A 26370-nucleotide genomic window follows, 5' to 3' on the forward strand; every position below is an offset into this window, starting at 1 on the left:
GCCATCTACGATTTGAGGTCACGAGTGAGAGCGCCTTCAAGTGTCGAAGAAGAAGACGAAGCATCATAACAGTTATTCATGACGCACAGGCGCAACACAGATAATCCGTTTTCGCTCTCTCTTCCAGCGTGAAGTCAGGTCGACCATACGCCTTTTTGTGCAGCGTAGAGCGCGAAAAGCATCGGCGACATGTCCCGGAAGGGTGATGTCGGGAGCCGGGCTACAGTGCGGCACAAGTTCATCAATGCCCCGGAGAACTGCGTGGCCGACAACCTGGCCGGGTTTGTGGCCGTCAACACAGGCGCGCGCATACTCAAGGGCTGCAACGCTGTGGTGCGGCACGACTACGAGCAGCTCGCCGCCCGTGGCACCGTGGCTGTGCTGTCTGGAGGGGGCTCGGGACACGAGCCGGGATTTGCCGGTAAGTACTTAAAAGTTGCTCAAAACGACATGATGATGGCCGCGCCATGTTTGGTATAAGGAGCTGCTCCAACTGGCGGAAGCCGCTGCCAGTGGTATGTCGTGGCTCCCTCAAGTGCAGGCCACCACCGGTGGCTATTTTGTTGTTGTTGTAGCTGTAGGAAGATGGAAAAGAAAATGCACGGGCCTGCTACAGGCTCTGTAGCTGAGCCACCTCCGCTGCCTGATTGATTTATAAAAACTGATTGATTTATAGGAAGGGAAAAGCGCGGTAACTGTCTCACTTGTTTTGTGGACACCTCAACCGCGCCGTAAGGGAAGGGAGGAAGGTGGGAGTGAAAGTAGAAAGAGAGAAAGAGGAGCCGTAGTGGAGGGCTACGGAGTAAATTTCGACCACCTGGGGATCTTTAACGTGCGCTGACATCGCACAGCACACGGACGCCACTTCGTTTCGCCTCCATCGAAACGCCTCCACTGCCTCGTGCGGACAGAAGAGAAAATAGAGAAGAAAGAAAAAGAAGAGGCAGAGAAAGACGCGCGCCGCAACAACAGCCGTCGTCCACCACCTAAGCGGTGGCAGGTGCAATGACGGCCTAGAACAGATAAAAATTCGATGGCTGGCTAGCCCCCGCCGCAAGCGGCGTTGACCTACCGTCCCAGCCCCGTAGGGCCAGGTTATTAAATGTGCTCGCAAGTGTTTCTCCCGAGGTCTGAAGGCGCGCCCATGATGGTGGTGCCGAGATCGTGCATTTGGGGATATAAACAAATGAGAAAACGAGCAAAACAATACTCACGCGCTCGCAGTCATGGTTGCTGCTGGTCGCTGCTGCAAAAATCATATACGCGCGGGTTTCGCCCGGAGTGGGTCCTGCCACTTCCAAGCAAATCCTGCGGTCGTCAGATCCACTTCATCCAGATTTCTGGCCATAGGAAGGGATTGACGCGCAATGTGAAAGTACCAAAGACTAAAATGGGCAAACAAGAAGTGAATTAAGCAACTAGAAGCAACCAGAAGCAACAAACAGCAGCATCCGTGCTTTCGCATTACTCCAATGCAGATTCTGCAGTGCTCTTTAATGTTTTCGTTACGTAACTTGTAGGCATCCACGTGACGGAGGCAGCTATGGTGTAACCTCGCATGCACTTGCATCGTACTGGCGATAGCATTTGTTTTTAATTTCTATTTCTCCCGCCGCCATGGCCCCACTGGTTTGGGCTCGCAACTACAGAGTCGGCTGACCCGGATCCTATTCCGGCTGTGACGGCTGTGACCACCTTTTACTTGCTTTTCCTTGGTTTACGCAATGCAAATGAGAACCAACCTGAATTTTAAACAAAGTGGACTTGGTTATCCGGGATCCTCCATCATGGGGCCCTCATAGCGGGGTCGCTTTGGAGGTTAAAACCCCATAAACCAAAATGAATTACCCTAACTCCTCTGTGTCGTTTTCATTGAGGTGCACCTTTATGGTAGGAGGCAATCTTCTACGTCTTTCCGTCACTGGTAACATCTTCCTGTCAGTATATTTCGAAAGAGCGGCAATGAGTCACTCCAGCAGAGTTTGCGAATCCTTCGTTGCGAAGGTGCGAAGGTCTCTGCAAAGAACCATGTCTGCATGCGCGCTCGTCTTGTCGCAGGGTTCATCGGGCCCGGCATGTTGACGGCTGCTGTGGCAGGACCCGTGTACACGTCTCCGTTCTCGGAACACATCCTGTCTACCCTCAGGACCGTAGGCAGCAAGAACAAGGGTGAGTGCTTTGCAACATCTCAGCCTGGCTACGAGCTGTTTGTTCTAGCTCGCATCTGCAGGCCATATAAAACTACGCGACATATAAAGAAAATGATGCATTATCGTCGCCCGAAAGTCGGACGCATATGCACAGGATCCTTGAAAATCTGAACGACCTTGCATTTCATTTCTTTTCCCCACAGGGATTTCGCATTTTATAAAGTTATGACGGACGGACAGAGGAAGCCGCATATAAAAATGCATGCCGGATGAGGAGACATTCTGTTGTTGTTTATGCGTATCCGAGAGCGCGCACAAAGATTTTTCGAATATATGTATAGTGTCACCCACTTGTAAATGAAACACGCTCACTGTCTTCAAAGCGCCGTTGCATCCGACGCGGCCGCATAAGGAAGCAAAGTGATGCACACGCAGACCCACCTGGCGGTGGTGCTTTGCGTAGCCTCCTGCACTTTACTGCGCCGCCAGGTCGGATGAAATAACGCTTTGAAGATAGCGATCGTGTTTCTGCTAGAAGCGGACGACCCTGAACAGCCGGGCGTAGCTTGGTACACGTTAGCTGTGCATCTATATGACTGTATGTGGTCTCTGGATAATTATCTGTCTATACGCATCTGGCCTCTAGACGATGACTCGTGGAGTTTTTCATTTGCTCGAATCTGTGGGCCGTTTATTGCTGTGGGACCGTCTATTGTGTTCCATGACCATTCCATTCAAATTTTTTCTCGCTAAATATGGATAGTTTGGACCCTTGTGACAGTATTGTTACTTGTTCGACAGGTGAAACATTATTGTTTTCGTTGAGAAAATCAGATTTAAGAAGCGAAGATTTTTCTCCCTCCGTCATTCAGTCAGTGACTGAAAATTACTCACTTCCAACGGTTACAAGTTAGTGGCGGTATGGCCTGGCTTCGGAGGTCCTCGCTTGAAAGAAAAAAAAAAAAGCATTGACGTCATTGAAGTCTGTTTCACAAGGAAAAAAAGGCCTCAAGGAAAAAAACCTCCTGAGATTGGTACAAGCCTTCATCATTAGCAGAGTGGGCTACGCCACGCCATATCTGAACCTAAAGGCAGATGAGAGGAGAAAGATAGACGCGCTCATCAGAAAATGCGTTAAAAAGGCCCTAGGCCTCCCAACATGTACATCGACGGAGCAGCCCCTAGGACTGCACGATACGATTTCAGAAATCACGGAAGCGGTTAAAACCTCGCAACTTGAAAGACTCAGTACGACGCGAGTGGGAAGAGCTACGCTAAGTAACCTTGGAATAGCCACAGACAGGGGGCAAAAGGAAAGGGTTGACATTGACAGGAAAATCAGGGCGCACCTAAGAATCCCTCCCCTACCCAAAAACGTGCACCCTGAGTTTAATAAGGAAAGGCGACAGAAAAGGGCGGAAGCGATAGAAACAATATATCGGAGCAAACCCTCAAATGAAGTTGCCTACGTAGATGCGGCAGGAAACAGACACAGTCGATACATGACCATAGCGGCGGTAGATGGGGGAGGCACCCTCATCACGGTGGCTACCATACTAGGGAAAGAAACCGAGATAGCGGAGGAAGCTGCGATAGCGATCGCTTGCGTTGGCACCAAAGCTAGATATATTATTAGCGACAGTAAAACTGCAATCCAAAATTTCAGTAAGGGGAGGGTAAACCCCCTCACCACCAAAATTTTAACACAAGGAGTGATTGATAGGACGATCAACATCATCTGGACCCCGGCGCATGAATCTGTCAGCGGTAACGAGGCGGCCCACAGTGCAGCTCGAGATCTCTACCTCCGAGCTGTACAGGATGGCTCGGCTCAGGCAGAACATAATAGAGAAGGGCGATTAATCTCGTATCAAGACATTACAGAACACTACAGGCAATGCCGGAGGCGTTTCCCCCCACCAAACACGGCGTTAAATAGAGGTCAGGCATTGGCGTGGAGACGCCTGCAGACTGGAGTATACCCAAACCCAGTACTAAATAAACATATCCGATCGGACTGCGAGGACGATAAATGTAAAAAGTGTGGGGCGAGAGGAACCCTCGACCATATAATTTGGGAGTGCGCTTACTCCCCAGGCAGGGCGCAAAACGTTAGTAGTAGGGAAGCCTGGGAAACCTTATTGCGAAGCTCGGACCCTGAGCTCCAACTCACCGCCGTCCAACTGGCAGCAGAGGCCGCCGGCGAAACCAAACCGGCCAGCATCTAATGCGACCATCCCGTGCGGCTGGGCTGCTAAGTCCCCTCCCCCTTAAAGGGGGGGTGAGACAGAGCGGCCCAGGCGGTGTGGTCCTTCGCTGTTGGACAATAAAAGTTTTCAACAACAACAACAACAACACAAGATGTTCGCAGCGCTGCGCAATGCAAGGGCGCCCCGGCCAATCCAGGATCCTGCGCACTATAATATTGCTCCTACGCGACAGTGAGAACACACTCATCTATCGTAGTTCGCAGAGGTGAGAGGTAGGTACAGGAGCACAATTACCCTTTTCAATGCGCATGAACCTGATTGGGCCAGATCTCTCTTACCTTTCGCAGTGCTGCAGACAGCTTATGAGACAAAGTATGTATATCTATTTTATCTACCTCTCCTAGCCTATAACATCATCCTTATATATCGAACAGCCTGTTCGGCTCTACAAACTGGTAAATTTATCGACACAGGTCGAACACAGATATCTTAAACGCCGCTTTAAGTGCACCCTTTAAGTACTCGGTGTTTTATAGTGCATTTCTTGTTAGTAGGCCCCTTCGTAATGCTTAAATTTGACTTTTCCAAGTTGCAAGTTGTCCATATCATGGCGCACATGGTGACTAACAAAGCAAACGATAAAGAGTTGAAATTCTTCGTAAGTGCTTCACACGTGTATGCAATGCTGTGAGGGGATTCACGTCAACACGCACCGTTGCATAAAGCGCAAGAACTGTATGGATGTATTATACAGTTTAAATGTTTGCTCAATTCCACCATTAGTATAGGGCGTACTGTATTGATGTGAAGCCGAGATCGCTTTAAATTAAATTGTTTTCAGGAAAGGAAAGGCGCACTATCTGTCACACTTGCTATGTGGGCACCTGATTTATTTATATTTAACTGATTTATTTATAGGAAGGGAAAGGCGCGGTAACTGTCTCACTTGTTTTCTGTGGACACCGCAACCGCGCCGTAAGGGAAGGGAGGAAGATGGGAATGAAAGTGGAAAGAGAGAAAGAGGAGCCGTAGTGGAGGGCTACGGAGTAATTTCGACCACCTGGGGATCTTTAACGGGCGCTGACATCGCACAGCACACGAACGAAGAGGCGTCCGTGTGCTGTGCGATGTCAGCGCACGTTAAAGATTCCCAGGTGGTCGAAATTACTCCGTAGCCCTCCACTACGGCTCCTCTTTCTCTCTTTCCACTTTCATTCCCACCTTCCTCCCTTCCCTTACGGCGCGGTTCGGGTGTCCACAGAGCAAGCGTGACAGTTACTGCGCGTTTCCCTTCCTGTGAACCAATTTAACCTTAACCTCCACTACGGCTCCTCTTTCTCTCTTTCCACTTTCACTCCCATCTTCCTCCCTTCCCTTACGGCGCGGTTGCGGTGTCCACAGAAACCGCGCCGTAAGGGAAGGGATGAAGGTGGGAGTGAAAGTGGAAAGAGAGAAAGGGGAGCCGTAGTGGAGGGTTACGGAGTAATTTCGACAACCGACATCACGATTACGAAATCGGTCTGTTTGAGCGTGGTGTCGTTCTCGTCCACATCCTGCGCAGCCGGCGTGCTGGTCTTCGTGCTGAACTATACGGGGGATCGGCTGACGTTCGGCATCGCCCTGGAGAAGGCCGCCGCAGAGGGCATCCGCGCCGACATGGTGCTCGTCGCTGAGGACACGGCACTCGCCCACCCGCATGCGTCCACCGGCCGTCGAGGCCTGTGTGGAGCCATCTTCTTGATGAAGGCGAGAGAGATACGCTGTTTGCTCGGTCCCTTGTTCTAATGTTCGATGAACCTGAAGCGTTTATTATGTAAATTAGAGGGCTTTCTTTACGCCGGAGGATCGAGAAAGAGCGGCTATTGTAAAAATAATGATAATAATTGGTTGGCAGGAAAGGAAAGGCGCAGTATCTATCACACGTTTTCTGTGGACACCTGAACCACGCCGTAAGGGAAATGAAGAAGGTGGGAGAGAAAGCGGAAAGAGAGAAAGAGGTGCCATAGTGGATGGCTACGAGTAATTTCGACCACCGGATGATATTTAACGTGCGCTGACATCGCACAATACACGGACGCCTCTTTGTTTCGCCTCCATCGAAACGCAGCTGCCGGCGGTCGGGATCAAAAGCGCGTGCTCAGGAACAGTAGTCGGGCATCTTAACCACTGCGCCACCGCGGCAGGGCACTTTTTGTAGAAAGAAATGCAAAAACCACACGGACTGTGATTCTGGGCTGAGTATTATATGCCATTACCGCGATAGCGTTATAAGGAGCCCTGTTCAGGGAAAGCTCGGCGTCCACATTGTAGCAATCGGCGTTGTGAGCGAAAATCACGAATATGTTTGGCCGGGCGCTGATTGGTCGTTGGGTTATGTGACGTCACGGGACCGCATAACATGACCTAGTTTGCAGGAGGCTGCTGGAGAGTTGAATCGAACCGGTACCCTTGGATCACGAGTCAGACATACCCCAAGGCCACAGTGGCACGTGAACACAGCTTTTGCTTAAAGTTTGGTTTGGTTTGGTTAGTGGGGTGTAACGTCCCTAAGCGACTACCTATGAGATACGCCGTAGTGGAGAGCTCCGAAAATTTCGACCACCTGGGGTTCTTTAACGTACACTGACATCGCACAGCATACGGGCGCCTTGTTTTTCGCCTCCATGGAAAAGCGGACATCGCGGCCGGGATTTGATCTCGCATCCTTGGGCGCAGTAATCGAGCGTCCATAACCACTGCAGTGGGGCTCTGCCTGTTGGCCTTTCAGATAATCTTGTAGCCGATGGTTGTATGCTAAGTATGTACATGATAACAGAAGAAACTGATTTAGGGCTGTAGTAAGGTTAATGTATGCGAACGAGGATTCCCAAGGTTCCGCAGACGGGAGCCGTTATAACACTGAAGAAGAAGAAATGTGCGATGAATAGAAGCACAAGGAAAGCTTTGACAGAATCCGTGAGATACTGTGGAAGGTCTAGTTTCGGTGCTAATATAGACCTTTATGCACGCTCATAAGTTGTTGTTTTTTTTCTCCTCTCTTCAATGTCGGAGCTAGGGAAGAAAGTTCTCCAACCGTCGCCTCAAGGCATTGGACCTCGGACTACGCCTGCGTGTTCCCCACCACATGTCGTGAAACAACGTTACTGTGCCGCCTATGGCTTGTCGTTGCATTCGCAAACAAATGCGCCTTTCTGATCGGGATGGCTGACAGCCCAGCTTGTGAACGATGTGGCGTTGATGAAACGATTGAGCACCTGCTTTGTGATTGCCCTGCTAGGGCCCTGAACGACATACGCTGCGTACTGCATTGGATCGTCTGGACGCTCACCCCTAAAAGGAAGGGAAGATCTTGGGACCATGGCCACAAAATTCATCTGCGCTCAAAGCATACAAGGCACTTCTTCGCTTTTTAAGGGAGACTAGCCTGATTGACAGACTGTGACTTTCTCACCTCCTATCCTCTTCTACCCTACCCCTTTAATCCCCATTCCCCTTCCTCAGTGCAGGATAGCCAACCGGAATTCATTATTTCCGGTTAACATATCCCTGCCTTCCGCCCTCCTTTTCTCCTCCTCCTCCTTTAGTAGTTATAATAATGATTACTGCATAACTATGCGTGACAAACACTTGTTGTTTTCCCGTATTGAGGCTAATTTTACCCTTGGCGTGTCTTACTCGATAGTCCCGTTCAAGCTATTTATGGTGTTTAACGTCCCAAACCTATTTAGGCCATGAGGGAAACCGTAGTGGAGGGTTCCGAGTAATTTAGGGCATCTGGATTCTTTGACTTGCATTGACATATTGCAGAGTACGCGAACGCCTTGAGTCGCCTCCATCGAAACACGGCTGCCTTGAATGGTATCTAATTCGGTTTACCTAGCTTAGTTGTCCAGGGCCCTAACAAATGAGGCACACAGAGACACGAGGAGGCGAGGGGGGGGGGGGGGGGGGGGCAAAGGTTATTTTCAATGTTGATAGCGAAAGAACTACAAAATATGTCAGTTTGTCAAAATGGGTTGATCACTGTAGTATTGAGGACATATGTATACGCTGTATTGCATGTCCAACTCTGAGAGCACAACTAGAGCACTGCATGGGTTCGGGCTGGCCCGAAGGCCCGGTCTCCGCCCTGTCTGCTTGCCGGATCGGGCCCAGAAATTTGATGTTTCCGCGGGCCTGAGCCGGGCCCGGGCCTGAAGTTGGGGGGCCGAGGTCGGGGGCGAGTTTCAGTGTCCGGCTTTTAATTGACTATTGTTGAGTGAAGTACATTTATGACGTTACAGAAGCGACACGGATGAAATAACGATATAGAGCTACAATGTGTGGTGTGAATTTTTTTTACCTCTTTATTTACGTTTTCCCAGCCGTAGTAGTCCAGTGGTTAAGGTGCTCGTCTAGTGAATCGGGGTAACCTGGGTTGATCATGGCCGCGGCGGTTGCGTTACGATCGATGCGGAGAGCATGGCATCCGTGTATTGTGTGGTGCCAATGCTCGTTAAAGGCTTTACAGGAGGTCAAAGTGATCCGAAGCCCTCTACAACTGCGTCCCTGATGCATTTACGCGTCCCTGATAGCCTGGTTTTCCTTGAAACGTGCCGAGTCATTTTGCTTTTCGTTTCTATTGAAAGGCTACCAGTGCGGCCATGAATCCAACCAGTGTAATCGTATTCATTAGCTACGAGGACACTTTAAAATTTCGACATAATGGGCAGTAAAATATAACCGAATAAACGTCTTGTAGCAATAGAAAGTAGTTTATCACGCGTGCATATAACCTTTTCATTTAGCTCTCGAAACTTCGGAGTCCTTTTATTTTCTGCGTATATAAAAGATCATGGCTAAAAAAACCGACCGGGGAAACACGGCTTATTATCACTGCATTTTGAAAAACAAAAAAATTATTCAAGCATTACACCTATATCAGCTATTTTTTGGCCAGTTCCTTATTTCAGTAGTAGAATTAGGCCTTTATGTTTGCTCACAGTGAGCAGTTTATCGCATGCGTTACTCGCGGTCATTGCGGCTGCGCAGGGGGGTTCAATAAACCGGCATACATGTACGTTAGTACGTCTCTCCTTTGCCAAAAGCCACGTTAGACCGCGTTCGTGCAACACCACCCAGAAGATTGCTTACCTCCCTACTCCCTCGTTCGTTTTTTTTTTTTTTTCTTTTTTTTTTTTTTTCAAGCGGAAGCTTTACTATCCCCATTACGCGAAAATCCGGTCGATTGCGTGTGGATTCCAAGGTACCCCCAAAAGACCACGTTTCCACAGAAACAAATGTGACAGATATCGCGTTTTTCCCTTACAGTGAACCAATTATTAAGGCGAAAGCTTTTCTACGCTCATGGTGAAAATCTCGCGTCGGCGAGATGTGTTAGCGAGATTCCGCGAGTAACAAACACTGCGCCTTTCTTTTCCTGTAAACCAATTATAGAACGCCAGTGAAATTTCTCAATTGGTTACCCCGCAACAAGGCAGGACAAAGTGTCACTTCCCCCGAGCCTGCGAACTCACTCTAAAATCCTGGCTCTCCCGAAGAATGTGCACCCTGAATGTCATTCAGACAGGCGAGTAGAAAGAGCCGAAGCCCTGCACAAGCAATACCAGTCCAAGTAAGACTCGTTCTGTGTCGATGTAGCCGAGCACGCGGATCGAAATGCCTTCACGATTGTAAATGATCAGGGTCAACAGCTCACGGCCGGTTCGGTTATTCGAGCTGGGGGAAGCGTAGGAGGCTGTGATCGCCCTCGCGATAAGGTCAACCTCAGCTCTTCATATAATTAGCGACTCGAAAACTGCTATAAGGGATTACAGCGAAGGCAGGATATCCCTTATAGCACTCAATAGGCTGCTTGCCTCTCTACGACTGGACACCAGCACATTCCTCCCTTCCCGGGTAATGAGGCTGCCCACAATTTCGCCCGAAGACTCGTCAGCAGGGCGACGGGACAACCCGTCATGAGGTCGGCGAGGAACCGTATGGTTTCCTATCAAGAAATCCCGCTACGTGCACATCGTCAAACGCATGTACTATACCCTCCGGTACACAAATCTCTCACAAAGGCACAGGAGATCATCTGACGAAAATTACAGCCACACTCGTTTATAAATCCAGTCACCTACGCCCATGCATATCATGCATTATACACTCCCTTACTGTAACTTATGCCACCAGAAGGCCAATTTACGCCACAACACATCCCTCCACCCCCCCGCGGGATCCGCAGCTCTCCAACTGCGAGCAGTGCGAGGGCGCTATTCCAAATGCGGGCCATCGAGCGTGAAACCCAGGTTGCCAGAGTTCAAGAACTCCTGGCCACCTAGCGCGAAAGCCCCTGCCTAACACTTCCTCAGCTAATAAAAGTTTATACTCCTCCTTGATGCGTCCAATGGAACGCTTGTGTTCGACAAGGGTCGCGCGATGTACCGCGGTGCAGCAGCAACGTTCAGGATTTCGTTTCTTTTTTCATTTTTCCACTGAAAGTTTTGCAGTGCTTTCGAAACTTCTTTTATGTACTTCCATCATTTTCTTTGGTCTTTAATTTATTCTAGTTGTGTTGTTCCCAGCATGACTTTTGACTGCGCATGAATTAATTAAGAAAGGAGCCTTTTCCAGCATTCCTCAACTTTTAATCTTAAAATTCTCTTCGCTACCATCTTCAAGATATATTTAAGCATATGTCCTGTCGAAAAGGTACAAGATTTGATTAAATACTACCGCAACCCTATAGTATGGGCTTCTCAAGCTCGCCGAGAAACCGTTACTTTTCCGAATGGCAGCTAGCTGGAAACAGTCTCCATAGCGCTACTTTTTTCAATGAGCTGCGGCCCTTTAGGAACCATACATTATTTCGCAGATTGCCGGTGCCATGGCAGAAGATAAGAAGAATCTCGGAGAGATAAAGGCGTTTATCGAAGCCAAGAAACAGCACATGGGTAAGTGCGTGCGTACACGCTTTTCTCTATAAGGCGATGCGATGTACGCCGAGCTTTAGAGACAGCGGAACGTGCGTAGATCCGCACGTACGTGCTTTGTGCCCATTGGGCGCTGACGCACGCCGAGACCTTACCGGTCACAGCACCGGGTGCCATATGCTCAATGTTCTGTAACCCGACTTGAAGAAGGTAGCCTTTAATCATACGTAGTTATGAAATACTCGTATGTTTGCATAGCTGGTCTGCGAGAACGAGCCGACGCTGGGTGTTGCCATGTTACAGGCGAAGGCGGGATATTCCTTGGTTGACTATGGAATGCATAATGCAACCGCGCAAAGCGACAGGGACGAAGAGTACTGTGCTTTCTTCTCTTCGTCCCTGTCTCTTCGCGCGGTTGCAATATGTCGCCATGTTGCCACGCTTAGAAGCACCAAGTTTTAAGGCAAAGCCTTTAATGGTTCATGCTGTCGTGGACAAAATGTATTACGTTAAAACAGAAGCTTGGGCATGTTGGTAATCCATTGTGTAGAACAGTGCGAAAAAAAAAAAAAAAACGACAGGGACGAAGGAAGACAACAGGACGAGCGCTGTCTTGTTGTCTTCCTTCGTCCCTGTCGTTTTTTTTCGCCCTGTTCTACACAACAAAATGTATCCCGCTCTTGCGGCGTTCTGATTGGCTGAGGCAGGATGACGTCATAGAGGTCTCCACCAATCACAGAGAACCACCACAGTATGCGTGAATAAATAAATTGATGACTAATGAAACAGTTCATTAATAACCAATTAACGATTATTTACCTTAATTACTAATTAGTTAATTATTAATTACTGTTTTGTGCCAGTTGCGTAGCAGAATGCCGCACTAAGGATTTCAAAATAACGGCTTGAGGGGCAAGTTGGTGCATCATCGTATTCAGATATGTGGCGCAAATAAACACAAACACAGGAGAAGGACCACAGCACACGCGCACACTACCAACTGTAAGAAGAACCGGAAAACACTTCCTCTTCTACACTCAGGCACGTCTCAACTTCCTCTTCTTCTCATTTTCCTCTTCTTTGCCCAGGGGGAAAAATGACACTCACTTCCTCGCAGACCTTAACCTTGTCCAAACATGGCGGTGACCAATCTCTTCTTCCTCTTCTTCTATTCTTCCTCTTCTTTCCCAAGGGAATATTGACACTTTCTTCCTCTCAGCCCGAAAACATCAACCAATCATGACAGTCACAAAATCTATACCGTCTTGTAAATCCACACCTCTACTTTGCCCAGCAGCTCCTACCACGCTGGACAGGCAAATATCACCACAAAGACACAAGTCATTCACTAAAAACACCACCACACATATACAGTAGGATATGTCCATCTCCACCCCATAAACTTAAGTAGTCCCTATATAATGAGCAACTTAATCTTGCCAACATCTAAGAAGCCACGAGGCCCATGTACTTGAGGGGAAAAATTCAGTAAACTCCCATGGCCCCAAAACGTAAGATGAGTCCAAGAATACCAACTTTAGGCCAAGAATAGCAGCTAGAGGCCCGATAATAATCTCATTCTTTGCATAACTCAGGAGGATTGCTCAATAAAATTAAATTCTTTTCTACGTAAACTCAACGAAGCTTCACTAATGCATCTCTCATCTTTCTTCTGTATCCAATACGCCTCTAAAATTTCGCGTGCCATCTTATCCCGACTCTTGCCTAATATGTTTAGCCTGCTGAACAACGGCTCACACTTACACTTTTGGCAGTGCAAGGCTAAATTTGACCCTACAAATTGCAGTTTCTTGATTTAAATATGAAAATTTGTAATGGGGAAGTGTGTTGGAAGTATTTTCCCAGGGCTAAAAAAGAGCTACTTCCATATGGATCAGCCCATTCAAAGACTATAAAAAGAGGGATAGCTTCCCTTTGTTTGGAGTCGGCCTTGTTAAAATCATGTATACATATGGCAGAGGAAAGCTTTAATAGTCAATTACAAAGACTTGATGCGGCTGGTTTCCCGGGTATGATTATATGTGGGGTGGCAGAGTCTTTGCTTCAAAAAATGAAAGGGAAAAAAAGATCGCCAGATAGGTTGAGGAATAAACGACCGCAAGTGATCCCCTATATACATAGAGTTGCACACGGCCTGAAAAAGGTGGCTAGTAGGTTTGAGGTGCCAGTTGTGTTTTCTGCACCCAATAAACTGGGTGGGTTATGTGCAATAATAGGAAGAAAAAACAAAGGGCAATGCGATAAGAAGCATGTTAAGAGTTTTATTGGATGTCGGGTGGGGGTGATTTATGAGGTTCCTCTGACGTGCGGTAATCTATATATTGGGCAAACAGGAAGATGCATTAATGATAGAATGAGGGAACATGAGAAGTCCATAGAAAATGGCAAAGGGTCAAATTTAGCCTTGCACTGCCAAAAGTGTAAGTGTGAGCCGTTGTTCAGCAGGCTAAACATATTAGGCAAGAGTCGGGATAAGATGGCACGCGAAATTTTAGAGGCGTATTGGATACAGAAGAAAGATGAGAGATGCATTAGTGAAGCTTCGTTGAGTTTACGTAGAAAAGAATTTAATTTTATTGAGCAATCCTCCTGAGTTATGCAAAGAATGAGATTATTATCGGGCCTCTAGCTGCTATTCTTGGCCTAAAGTTGGTATTCTTGGACTCATCTTACGTTTTGGGGCCATGGGAGTTTACTGAATTTTTCCCCTCAAGTACATGGGCCTCGTGGCTTCTTAGATGTTGGCAAGATTAAGTTGCTCATTATATAGGGACTACTTAAGTTTATGGGGTGGAGATGGACATATCCTACTGTATATGTGTGGTGGTGTTTTTAGTGAATGACTTGTGTCTTTGTGGTGATATTTGCCTGTCCAGCGTGGTAGGAGCTGCTGGGCAAAGTAGAGGTGTGGATTTACAAGACGGTATAGATTTTGTGACTGTCATGATTGGTTGATGTTTTCGGGCTGAGAGGAAGAAAGTGTCAATATTCCCTTGGGAAAGAAGAGGAAGAATAGAAGAAGAGGAAGAAGAGATTGGTCACCGCCATGTTTGGACAAGGTTAAGGTCTGCGAGGAAGTGAGTGTCATTTTTCCCCCTGGGCAAAGAAGAGGAAAATGAGAAGAAGAGGAAGTTGAGACGTGCCTGAGTGTAGAAGAGGAAGTGTTTTCCGGTTCTTCTTACAGTTGGTAGTGTGCTCGTGTGCTGTGTTCCTTCTCCTGTGTTTGTGTTTATTTGCGCCACATATCTGAATACTAAGGATTTCGCCTTTCACTACTTTAGTCGCTAAAGTCTTTCGTAATTTATTTGGCTCACAGATGTCGCTGCTAACTTTAGACTCCTATATATTCCTATAAACTCCTATAGGCTCCTATAGTCCTCTATACCAATCGCAGAGGAAGGAAGGCGTAGCAGAGGCATTCGCTATCCGAGCTGCATAACAAATGTGGCAGACGTCATGTACTTTCGCAAGGGCTACTGGGATTTCTTGGTCATGTTTCGTCTCGCGTGTCATATTCGTCCCCCTTATTGACTATGTTGTTGACAGAACCGGCCGGGTAGAGTTGGGAATTCGCATTTTTCTTCAATATTTGCGTTTCATGAATGACTCAAGGTTTTGAATGCCTGCAATTAGCGTTGTACTTCACTGTTGCGCGTTTAGTTCATTCATCATATCGCCGTAAGCGGTTTTGGAAGCCCGCGGCAGCTGGCGGCACTGTGCAACGAGAGATCGTCAAATGCTTCGAGGCTTTATCTGCGCATGCGCGAACGTGCTGAAACGGCGTGACCAAGAGGGCGAGGGGAGCCATCACGTGCGACTTCGAAAAATGGCTTAACAGCAATTCCTTAATTATTTCCTTCCTCCATGCTTTCAATGATGAGCCATTGATTGGGCAGTCCATTCTCGTTTTATGTGTGAGAATGTTCTCGCAGTTTTGGTTGGAAAGCCCTTCACCTTGACCGAGATTTCTGGGCATTGCCAGAGTCCTTTAAGCGCTATTGAAGCACTATGACAGTAATGTACCGTTAGCAGTGGACCGTCCATTCTCAACGTCTTGTATTTGTCTTGTAATGCGCAGACATGCTCGTCTTTCTTTTCCAGGCACCGTCACAGTGGGGTTGACGCCCTGCAGCTTGCCGGGAAAAGACGAGTTGCTATTCAACTTGCCATCAGACAAAATGGAGCTCGGCATGGGTATGCCAGCGATTTTAATGCATTCGAAGACATGCTCATGCGAGGATACATATACCATGCAAGAAAAGAAAAACATGTCCGCCTACTCCCTTGGACTGTCCTAAAGGGGGCACAGCATCAATGAAAAACCGTAATTTGTTTAGCCATTTAGGAGGGCCTATACTTGAAACGTTCACTCTTCTTTTTATTTATTATTATTATTATTATTATTATTATTATTATTATTATTATTATTATTATTATTATTATTATTATTATTATTATTATTATTATTATTATTATTATAGAATACATGCAAAGGATCAGGCATAGGGTGTGAGGTGAGGGATGGTGTATTCCACGGAGATATGCTTGGCAATCTGGAGAGGCGGCGGGTAAACACTTTTTCTCTGGTTGATTCGTCGCAAAGTGTGGTAGAAGGGAAAGGCGATGGAACCCGATAGTTGTGAGTGATAGAATTTGTTTGACAGACTAGTTCTTGCAATTTTACGACGAAGGAAGAGAGCATAAAAATTAGCTTGAAAGTTCAGGTTAGATACACTAGTGTAGTACAGTTACAGTTGGAGTAAACAAATTGCGAAACTAGGCTCTGTATCGATTCAAGAGTGTTAGAAGGGATGGGGGTGCTAAATTACGCATATGTATTCTAATTGCGTTTGAACAAGAGTTAAAACGGGAGCCAATTTTACGGCGTATATAGGAAGCCAATTTTAAATGACGCGCAGTGTTCACGCATCGTATTGGCTGGTCACCGATATCATTTCGGGCTGTGTGAGGAGGTGAAGTCTTTTTTTTTTTCGTCGATATATTTCTTTTTAAACTTTACGCTGCTAAAAGTGTTTAGGCTGCAGTGTTTGCCTTAGGGTCATGCATCTGGGTTCTTGCAGCGCAGAAGCCAAAAATCTCCTCAGAGAAAGTAAGCTTGTACCTTGCCCGACCCCTGTGAACTTTATGATCATCGGGTGTGCTACGTATAGAGGCAGACTAGTAGGAATTCATACACTGATAGTAACATTCGTTCTTCTCACTACGCACGGCTACAAATGAGAACGCCTTTCCTTGAAGATTTCTGATCACATGAGAGTCCAGCTTAAAGGGCAACTCCGGAGGTTTTTTGACATTCGAATATTCTTGTAAACATTTTACTGTAGGTTCTCCTCTCCGTCCTGACGCATTATACGAAATTTGGGCGCCATACGGTAATCTGTTCACGCGCAACACGACTTTAAAATATGCCGTTTTCGTGGCTTAAATTGAGTATTTCTGCGGACAACACTGAGCTTCTGACGTCACAAACAGCATACGGGCGTTACTGTCCACTTCCTTGAATTATGAAATTGTGAGGCTTATATTGAACTACCTCAGACATTTTATGCAGTGCGTCATGATTTCCACACTTTATTTTCACCATCCAACGCACGTACGAGTGTTTTTCTAATACTGACTGTGACGTCACCAATTCGGCAACTGGGACGTCATTTCTGGCTGTGAAAACAGTCTCGGTTTCGATTTGCTGTTTTTCCTTTTTAAAACTACTTCTAATTGGAATTTCGAAAAACGGTTTTTTAATGTTGGAGTCAGGACGTACCGAGGAATGTAATTCAACCAAAAAAAAAAATGATGAAAAAACCACCGGAGTTGCCCTTTAAGCTGCCGTCAAGTGCCGGTGCGCGGTGGAGACTGCGGTGTTGGGCTGCTGGACAGCACATTGGCATAAACATGGGATCGCCGCGCAATGTATGCGAGTTTCAAATGTTTCCCATAGTAGACGAAAAATGTAAGCAAACTTCTTGTATTACGCAACACTGCTCGCTTCAGGAGCGAAAACTACTCTGTGTTATTCTTTTCTTTTTTTACAAACTAGCTTGCATAATTGCATTAAGGATGAGCCACTCGAGATGATCGGCTCTTACTCTGCTAATTTTATTCTTCCAGGAATTCACGGAGAAGCTGGGACCTCAAGGGTTCCAGTAAGTCAAACCTTCTCTTCATTCTACTCATTGGCAACTCAACCGCGTTAACTGACGAAACACAGCCCGCTCTCCTCTTTCAAGAAATGTGTGCCAAGATAATAAAAAGAAAGGCTAATTCGAGGAGGTGTCAAACCGTCTTCACTTTCGGTATCCCGCCATACTGGCCAAATAAGAACACGAAGTGAGTCGGATCGGCTAATGCAGTCTTTGACAGAATGGATTCGCAGTCCCTTCCTCCTCCCCCAAATGGAAAGTATAATAAAAAAAAATATTATATTTGTCGATGCCCCTTGAGCACGCCGGATGTACTGACTGAAGGGAAGCTATATTTCCGCAGAGTTCCGGCAAATGTCGGACTTACAAGAAAAAAAATGTTCTAAGTCCTATAATATATGATCAGTAGGCGTTCTGTCTGACACAAGCAGTAAATATGCATCCGCTATGAAACGTCTACATACCTGTATAGCCCTAACAGCTGCGTTTTTACATACGAACTGTTTAACTTCTTCCTTGAAGTAGTGGCTGGTAAATCTTCGTTATAATTTCGACAGTGAAATCTCGTTAATTTCATATTAGGTAATTCGAACTACCGGTGTGTATGAACTGCAGAAGAAATTTAGCAAAAAACTACAGCTAACTAGGGACAACACATAAGGAACAAACCCGACGTGAGCCCTGTGCCGCGCCTCATCTCAGTTAGTTGTAGCTAGCTGCATTTCTTTCTTTTTTTTTTTTTTTACGCTGCTTGAAGTGAAGCTTGATCTTGTCAACCTTACGTGCATCGGTCATGCCTCTGCTTAATTCGAAGAAAGTTGCAGTCCTGTTCCAATTTGAGTTACTGACATTCCGCCTTTTGAATCAGAGTTTGGCAGAAGCTTGTGTGTTCGGTATATGAGACGCAATGAAAAGACACGGAGCGGACCATAAATAATTAAGTATGAAACGATGCTTAGGCTCCCGCGTGGGAGCCTTATTCTCCGTCAGTAAACGAGGCTCCCGTGTCGGATTCGAGAGGCCATGTCATCTGTCGTTTGGTTTGCAACGTTTATTTTTTTTTTTTTTTCGTCCTTCACCGTTCATCATGAATGCCACTGAGCTGAGCTCCTTGATTGGAATGTATGCTTCGTCCGCAGGTACTTTCCGCCGCCGAGACCGCCGCGACTATGATCAATCACCTTAGAAACGAGCAGTCTAAGAATTCGCTGCACTTGAAGAAAGGTACGTCAATACATATATGGTATCCGTAAGCAAATGAAGTTTTGATGTTATTTGATCCGATTTGCTTGCTATGTTGCTACCGTATAGCAAACGACAACCATGCAACATTTTTTTTTTTTTGCTTCCTAGCATTCATATTTCTGTGTTTATCCTCAGGCGAGAATGTGGCCCTGATGCTGAACAACTTGGGCAGCCTCACAACCCTGGAGATGAACATTCTCGCCAAGGAGGTCATCTCATATATCGGTGAGTCAGTGCACGCCCGCACCAGATTCTTCGACGCCTGAAGCGAGCTGGCGCTTGACGCACGGGGGCCCGCGCATACAGTTTCCGTTTTGTCCCCACTCCGCGCGTATGCATGAGTCGTTATTGAGTGCCATTTTGTATACGGCCGAGCTCGCTTATAAAGACCGCAGTTATAGCGAACGCTCGCTCATTACGAACGAGGATAGAGCTACTGGGGAAATCTATAGGACTGTGACACTGTGCCTCACGCACATAAAATAAACAACCTTTTTGCAGTCACCAATTGCTTATAACGAACGAGCAGGTGCCGTAAACTTGTTTCACTGTCAGGTGTTTAAATCATGCAGGTGAGACTAGGTTTTACTCGTCAACGAAGAACCCTATGTAATAATGCATACAATGTAATCAAGGCACGATTGCGAGAGGTTCTTGGTTCGATTCCTAGTGCCGTTAGGTGCCCAAAGGCCACAAAACCTGGAAACAACTTTTGCATGGCACAATGCTCGGATTTTGCAGAGCGAAATGTTTAAAAAAAAAAATGGATACTTGCCCCTCAACTTGCGTATATAGCGAAAATACCTTGTTCCTCATCACCGTCATAATCATAGCCACTGATATCCAAGTGATCTTGAAGTCCCTTTAAAGTAAGCGTACAAACACTAAATGGTTGGTTTGTGGGGTTTAACGTACCAAAGCGACTCAGGCTATGAGAGACGCCGTAGTGGAGGACTCCGGAAATTTCGACCACCTGGGGGTTCTTTAACGTGCACTGACATCGCACAGCACACGGGCACCTTGCTTTTCGCCGTCATCGAAAAGCTACCGCCGAGGCCGGGATGCGATTACAAACACTAAATGGTACCGCGAAAAATGCTTCGCGTGAGACCCAAATGCTGTAAACGCAATCCCTAACTTAACTCACGCGTCTGACCTTTCCTCTCCGTATTGCGACGCAGAGAGCCTTGGCATTCACGTGGTGCGTGCTTACTCGGGCCTGTACGTGACGTCACTGGACAGCGCAGGCATCTCAATATGCTTGCTCAAGGTCGACAGCGACGTCCTCGGCTACCTCGGTGAGTTTAATTTTGCTCCTCCAAAGAGGAGAGCGCTGTTGCCTTCCATTTGAGTTACAGTTCACAGTTACACCGCCAAACTCGGTGCTTTTCGCAGTGCTACCCAGATATTCAAGTAAAATTAAGCACCATGGGCTCACTGAGTAGTATATATATGTAAACTTCAAGTAGGTGACACACGGTGCAAAAAACAACACTTTATTCCGACGTTTCGGCCGGGGTCCGGCCTTTGTCAAGGAATGTAAGGAATGTAGGACAAAGGCAGGACCCCGGCCCGAAACGTCGGAATAAAGTGTTGTTTTTTCCACCGTGTGTCACCTACTTTAAGTTTATGCCCTACCGGACCCATTCGAGCTTCAACCCCCTCCCTATATATATATATATATATATATATATATATATATATATATATATATATATATAGTCCGACAGTCCACCTCTAAATGGCGATCAGCTTGGCTTGCGTATTAAGCAGAGTGTCGAAAGTCGTGCAGCTATGTGCTCGGCGTGATTTGGAAGGTTATATGTTTCAATGTTTCGACACAATTCGGTTGGCAAGTGCGATGGCCTGAAACGCTCACCGCACAACGAGCTAGTTAGGTTCCCCGCACACATGGAGGACGTCTCTCCGCGTCTCGCCAACCTCAGCGAAGTCGCTCACGCCGTCGCACAAGGTCTCGCAAACCGTGCCGGACAGAGTCATGGCGAAGAAAGGGGGTAGAGGCTGACGAGTTTCAATGACTTAACCAAATCCTTTTACTTGGCCCGCCGGACCTTCCCTCTTCCTAGCAGCAAACTATGCAGAGCTCAGGCAGTCGCGTGGAGGCAATTACACACAAACACATACCCGAACCCGTTGCAGTAGAGCAACATAAACCTCGAAATATATAACAACAACACATGCAAGGTCTGCAAGACAAATATAGACACACTTAAACACATATTCTGAGAGTGTAAGTTATAACTGACCGGTGTTAATTGCGAAACCCTCTCGTCGAGGTGGTCCGCCGCTCTGTGCGGAGCTCCAGCTTCAACGATCAACTCTGCAGCCGTCCAGCAGGCCCTCGAGGAGGCGACGAGACCTCGCTGTTCCCACGTGGGATAGCTCGGCCCAGTCACGTTAAACTCTGCCGGACACCAAATAAACTTATTACTCACTCACTCTGGACACAATTTAATGCGAGTTAAATGTCCCATTCTCTTGACAATCCGTCGTCGGCGTTGTGAGTGAAGAATTACGAGCATGCCTTTGGCAGGCAGGTCAGGTATCGATTGGCTGCCACTGATTGGTGGGCGGGTTGTGTGACGTCACGAGAGCATATGACATGGCCGACTTGGTAGGCACTGCCAACTCAGGCTTCACTTTCAAGATGGGGAGCTTGAAATTTTAATCCATACCCCCGGGACGTTTGAATGCCCGTTAAGCACACTATACACAACGCAGGCACATTCATTCGGCTCGGTTCAAGCGGGACTTAATACTTAACTCGGTTGGCTGTGCACAACTATACTGTTACGACAATAGTGCAAATTATAGGAGTTATAGCGAGCATTTATTTTGAGATCAAAGTCTGCGAACCCTAGGATAACACTGGTACGCCTGCTCAGTTCTGTAGATGCCTTGGTCAGCGACAAAGACAGCATTTATTCCGCTTTTATTCCGCTATACATCGTAGTTGCCTTTTTATAAACACTATAAGAGCACATGCTTCGTATATAATGCATATTTCGGTGTATATTGCATTTTTTTTTTCAAGGCATCTCCAATGCAGCAGAGTCTCATTGGTACAAATCTTAAAGGGTTGCGAAAAATTCGCATCACTTGAATTTCGTATATTCCAAAACGAACAATCAGAGGAAATGCATTCACACAGATCTGTTTACCGGTAACGGGATATATTTTTCAGCCGCGCGGCCACATTTCGCTACTTGTGCATGCGACTAGCTCGACAGATGATCGGGACATCGTCGATGTGCAGGCTACGCTTAGTGCATGATGTTGCGGTTGCCTCTCGCGCATTCGTGTCATCCGCAGTGACGCTTCAGGATGTTCGGGACATCCGATATTCTGCGTTTTGTTACAAATGCATTCAGGTCGCAGAATTTCGCAAATTCCTATGATCCTGGAATTCGTACCAACCGTATTCATATCGAGAGTTTAGTTTTCACTAGATTTTGAAATGTACTAAACTCCCTCTGCTTTCTTTCCACTTTGACTGTTTCAGTCAATAATTTAAAATTAGGTAGACGACCAAGCTTCAGCTTAAGAGTAAACGCAATAGCGCCTTGAACACCGCCTTTTCATTTCGCAATTTTTTGCTTTTGTTCAAGGAGGTTTTTGGAGAAATAAAGGCGCAGTATCTGGCTCCCCTTTTGTAAAACTGGTTTATTGGAAAGCAAAAGGCGCCGTGTATATCTCACTTCTTGGTGAACATCTGGCCCGTGCCGTAAGAGAAGGGTCATCGCCTCAACTACAGGCCTACATTTTTCCTAGCATGTTCTGAACACTTCCGTCATATGCTGACAAAACCTCAGTCGAAAATGGAGTACGGAGACTCCTTTTTGCCCGAACGTGCCCTCGCGTAAAATAAACAGTTTTATGGCTTCGATTATAGTTGACTGAAGGCCCACGTTAAGTGGCTACTTGGCTGGCCGAATGCCACAGGCGAACTGTTCAGCACGTAGACTTACTGACATGCGAGAAATTGTGACACGCAAGGACCGACTCGGCCCTTACTGTGCCGTCACATGCCAGGGCTAGAGCACGGAGAGTTGGTTGCGCTGACGCGTAGCCACAGCGGTATTTTTCTAGAATGCTCGCACAACTAGATACCTAAAGTGCATAGTTACAGATCGTTTGAACGAAAAGGGATAGTCATACAACAGTGCACATACGCGAAGAATACCAAGAATGTATACAGTTGAGAAAAAAAAAATGCATTCGTAAATTTACGACAGGTGAAAAAAAAAAGAAAGCTAAATAAGTGTTGGCATCTGTTTGTTTGGATAGAGTAGTTTTGTATTTATAAACACTTCTATTTTAAAAAAATTGTGTTGCAGGAATGTTGTTTCTAAGGTGATTTCACTAAGGTAGTAGAGGTCGTCATGGCCAGCTAACATGTCACGCATTTGGTGCGCAGAGTGAAGGCGAATGGCTCTCAGGAGGCGTTAGCATACTGGATGTTAGCAAGGTTAAATGATGCGCATGAGCGCAGCTTTCACCCTCATACAGTGTGCTAATTTTATCGCCAACACGCATGCGCAGACGCACCCACGGCGGCCCCTGCCTGGACGAAGCCATACTGCGTGCCGCTACCACGTTCGACGCCTGCAGAAGTAGAACCTGCGGCATCCAAGCATCACCCGGAGGAAAAGCTGCACTCGGCAGAAGGCGAGCTGTGCATTCTAAACGCCGGTGAGATGCCAGTCACACTTCGTCATCTATAGAATAATAATGATGGTGGGGATGACTACAAACATCGCCAGCCTGACTACAGGCACTGCAAGTGGGGGGAGTGGTGGTGTGATATATAGACACAAACACAACCCGGTGAAAGCGCGCGGCACCGGGCTGTGTTTATGTCTATACAGAAGTGTAACGGTGATGATGATGTGGAATCAGAATAAAGTTTAATCTTATGTGATGTACAGCTGTAATCAATGTTTCACCGTGATGATAAGTCATGGAATAAGGTGCAACCGTGAACAACAAGATAAGCCTATCGCCAAGGAACCACAAGCAAAGCCATGGCATCGCCGAAGCTTTTCGCTTCGGATATCCAGGCTTAACCAATCTAAGCCACCACCAATTTTTCAACAACACTGAGCCACGCTCCTAATGTGCTTCTTTAATATACCCGTTATCTTTCAATATACCCGTTATCTTTCACGCCGTTAGCGATACGTGCACGGAGAGCTGTGAAAGCAGTTAGTGACATGTGCAGGTGCGGTACTTAGCAAGTTAATTTATAATAAGAACCAACTAACCGGTTATTCGGTCTTAATGAACATCAAGAGTGTATTCTTACTATGCATGTTGATAACCCACCGCTTGTAGCATCGGCGATCGATGCCTAAGGTCTTCAAATGCTATGACGATGCCGCTACACACGCATGGCATCATTTGCAGCGGAGCGCGATGTATTCCGGGCCTGCCTGCAGGCGGCGTTTGAGTCCCTACTCGCTCACGAGAAGGAACTCGACAAGCTGGACAGCGAATGCGGGGACGGTGACTGCGGAACCACGTTGGCTGCCGGCGCACGTGGTGAGGCCGTGTCATTTTCACTACATTTGTGTTACGACAGAGGAACTTGATGTGTTAAATGACTAGGAACAGCAAGTTTTCTTGCGCTTTTTCTTTAATTCTTTTGCAGATGTGTGCAATAAATGTTGGTGAGCTTAAATCATACCATGCAATTCAGCTGTCCTGCCTAAATAATTGGCTAAGTGCCTCCTTCGACTTACTTGTATAGTTTCGGTTTCAGCAGCCAGGCGAGAGGCCTATGACGTTACAAGTTGGATTTGAGATCTCGTGTGGAATACGAAAATTCTACTGTAATAGCTGCTTGTAGTATCGATGATGACGTTGCTGGTGTATAACCACTTGGTAGTCTTTAGGATATGTGCTCAGCGACCTTTCCATGTGGCATGCTGCATTCGCTTGCGCAGCCGGCCTTGCCTACCTGCGCACGCGGCCCCCGCTGGACCACCCAGGACTGGTGTTCCGCCAGCTGTCCCATACCGTGAGCAGTAGCATGGGCGGCACTTCGGGCGCCCTCTACAGCCTCCTACTCTTGGGTGCATCTCGTGCCTTTCAGCTACAAAGCGGCTTCCATGCTTGGGTGACCGCGCTCGACCTGGGAATGCAGCTGGTCTGCAAGTACGGCATGGCGCACGTCGGAGACCGTACCATGGTATGTTTTAAATAACAGGCCCCCGCTCGCCTGCCGAGTTATAACGCAATTAGTCTAAGTCAGCCTTCTTGTCAGACAATATGAGTCATGTCTCGCATCTTACCGGGTGCACCGTATCAGCGTGCAGTTGAAGCAGCCTCTAGGTTCCTGAATTTACTTGGTTGAACAAGCTTTGGCTAGAAAGACTTATAAGACGTTGTGCAGCTTTCGTATCGTTTAGAAGGCGGACGTCCTAGGTCGTTGCTTCTGTTCAAGGAGGGACTTAAGTTATGCGTAACTTTATATATCTTTCCTAGTTTGTATACTCTGTGTATCCTTTGCCATGGCTTTTTGCAAGTTTTTTTCTGTTTGTGTGTTTTAGTCTTTGGCAATTGTCTCGTGTATCAAGTGGCAGCTGTAGCTCTTGTGATATTGTGCCACTCCCGCTTGGTCCAAATTGGCTTGCAGTATTTGCAAATAAAAATTGCAGCTGGACCCTATGGACGCCGTGTTGGCGGTGCTTCAGAAGGGCGCTGCCGAATACCGGCCCGAGATGCTGCCGAGTTTGCTGGCCGCGGCGCTGGAGACTGTGTCCGTTGCCACGACAGCTACGCGCACCATGCGAGCCAAGGCCGGCCGCGCCTCTTACGTAAACCCGGAGGCGCTGAGGAATCCGGATCCCGGAGCCCGCGCGGTTGAGATCTGGATATCGTGCGCCATCCGCGTGCTTCTCGCCGAAAGCCACCCCAGCGGCACCAGCAACGTCTCCAGCAAGTGCGCTACACCATCGGCTCGCTGACGATGTCGTCGCGACTGTGCTTCCCGGACCCTTTGCGCAGTACAGTAAACGTGTTTTCTTTTTGCGTCCTCTGCCTTTGGTTATCTTTTCTTTAGATTGTCGTTGGCAGTCATGTTGCTTGCTCCGACCCTCTCCGGTGGCGTGGCTATGGCGGGGCTGGTGTTTAGAGCTCGCTGATCATGTATACGTTTGGACATTTTTGGACAATTAAGCGCAGAACACATGCCCATACATTAAGTGGCATTTGCACGCGCAGCCTGACGAGTAAGTGCGTCTTACGTCACCGTTCGGTAGAACTAATTGATTTCTCAGCGCCGCATTCAAAAGGACGGCGAGGACCTGATAGTGACGTCACTGCTTCCACACGAACAGCGTGCTGGAGCAGCCGATGACCCAATGAGTGTCCCGCAGTACACAAGTACAATGAGTGCAATACACAACGAGTGAATACGCATGTACTAATGAGTGTTCCGCAAAGTGGCAAAACTGGCCAATAGAACGCTGCTCATACGTCAAAATAAGGGCGTGACATAACGTCTCACGAAGGCGTGACGCGTCAGTCATGTGGTGCGCACTCTCCTTTGGAAGGGAGGAACCGTGCGAAGTGGTTGTGGTTGGTTGGTTGGTTGGTTGGTTGGTTGGTTGGTTGGTTGGTTGGTTGGTTGGTTGGTTGGTTG

At 47.2% G+C, this 26370-nt stretch overlaps 1 protein-coding gene and 1 long non-coding RNA gene across 3 annotated transcripts; one reads left to right on the forward strand and one right to left on the reverse strand.

Moving 5' to 3' along the window:
- On the forward strand, positions 1 to 25766 carry LOC146172757 (triokinase/FMN cyclase-like). Of its 2 annotated transcripts, none has more exons than XM_084583542.1 (13): positions 1 to 421; positions 2059 to 2169; positions 5922 to 6106; positions 11220 to 11298; positions 15400 to 15492; positions 17428 to 17462; positions 18599 to 18683; positions 18840 to 18929; positions 19886 to 20002; positions 23268 to 23417; positions 24132 to 24263; positions 24671 to 24915; positions 25385 to 25766. In XM_084583542.1, the coding sequence occupies exons 1-13, from the start codon at positions 190 to 192 to the stop codon at positions 25691 to 25693; spliced, it is 1863 nt and encodes a 620-aa protein (XP_084439668.1). In that variant the 5' UTR covers positions 1 to 189; the 3' UTR covers positions 25694 to 25766. The 2 variants fall into 2 exon arrangements, with proteins under 2 accessions (XP_084439668.1, XP_084439667.1); XM_084583541.1 differs by having other exon boundaries at positions 26 to 421; positions 24132 to 24266.
- On the reverse strand, positions 556 to 21041 carry LOC146172758 (uncharacterized). Its single transcript, XR_014701803.1, has 3 exons — positions 20972 to 21041; positions 1215 to 1340; positions 556 to 575 (listed from the first exon to the last, which is right to left on the reverse strand). It is a non-coding gene; the product is annotated as an uncharacterized LOC146172758 (long non-coding RNA).
- Positions 25767 to 26370: the final 604 nt, after the last annotated feature.

Source organism: Amblyomma maculatum, chromosome 11, assembly GCF_055883805.1.
Source record: "Amblyomma maculatum isolate TAMU_Amacu chromosome 11, ASM5588380v1, whole genome shotgun sequence".
Lineage (NCBI taxonomy): Eukaryota > Metazoa > Arthropoda > Arachnida > Ixodida > Ixodidae > Amblyomma > Amblyomma maculatum.

What these genes read in the sequence shown, in the direction of transcription:
- LOC146172757 (XM_084583541.1), top strand. Translation starts at nt 190, where the DNA reads ATGTCCCGGAAGGGTGATGTCGGGAGCCGGGCTACAGTGCGGCACAAG. An exon ending in CGACGTCCTCGGCTACCTCG is followed by an intron (nt 20,003 to 23,267) that starts GTGAGTTTAATT and finishes ACGCATGCGCAG; the next exon opens with ACGCACCCACGGCGGCCCCT. An exon ending in ACGTCGGAGACCGTACCATG is followed by an intron (nt 24,916 to 25,384) that starts GTATGTTTTAAA and finishes TAAAAATTGCAG; the next exon opens with CTGGACCCTATGGACGCCGT.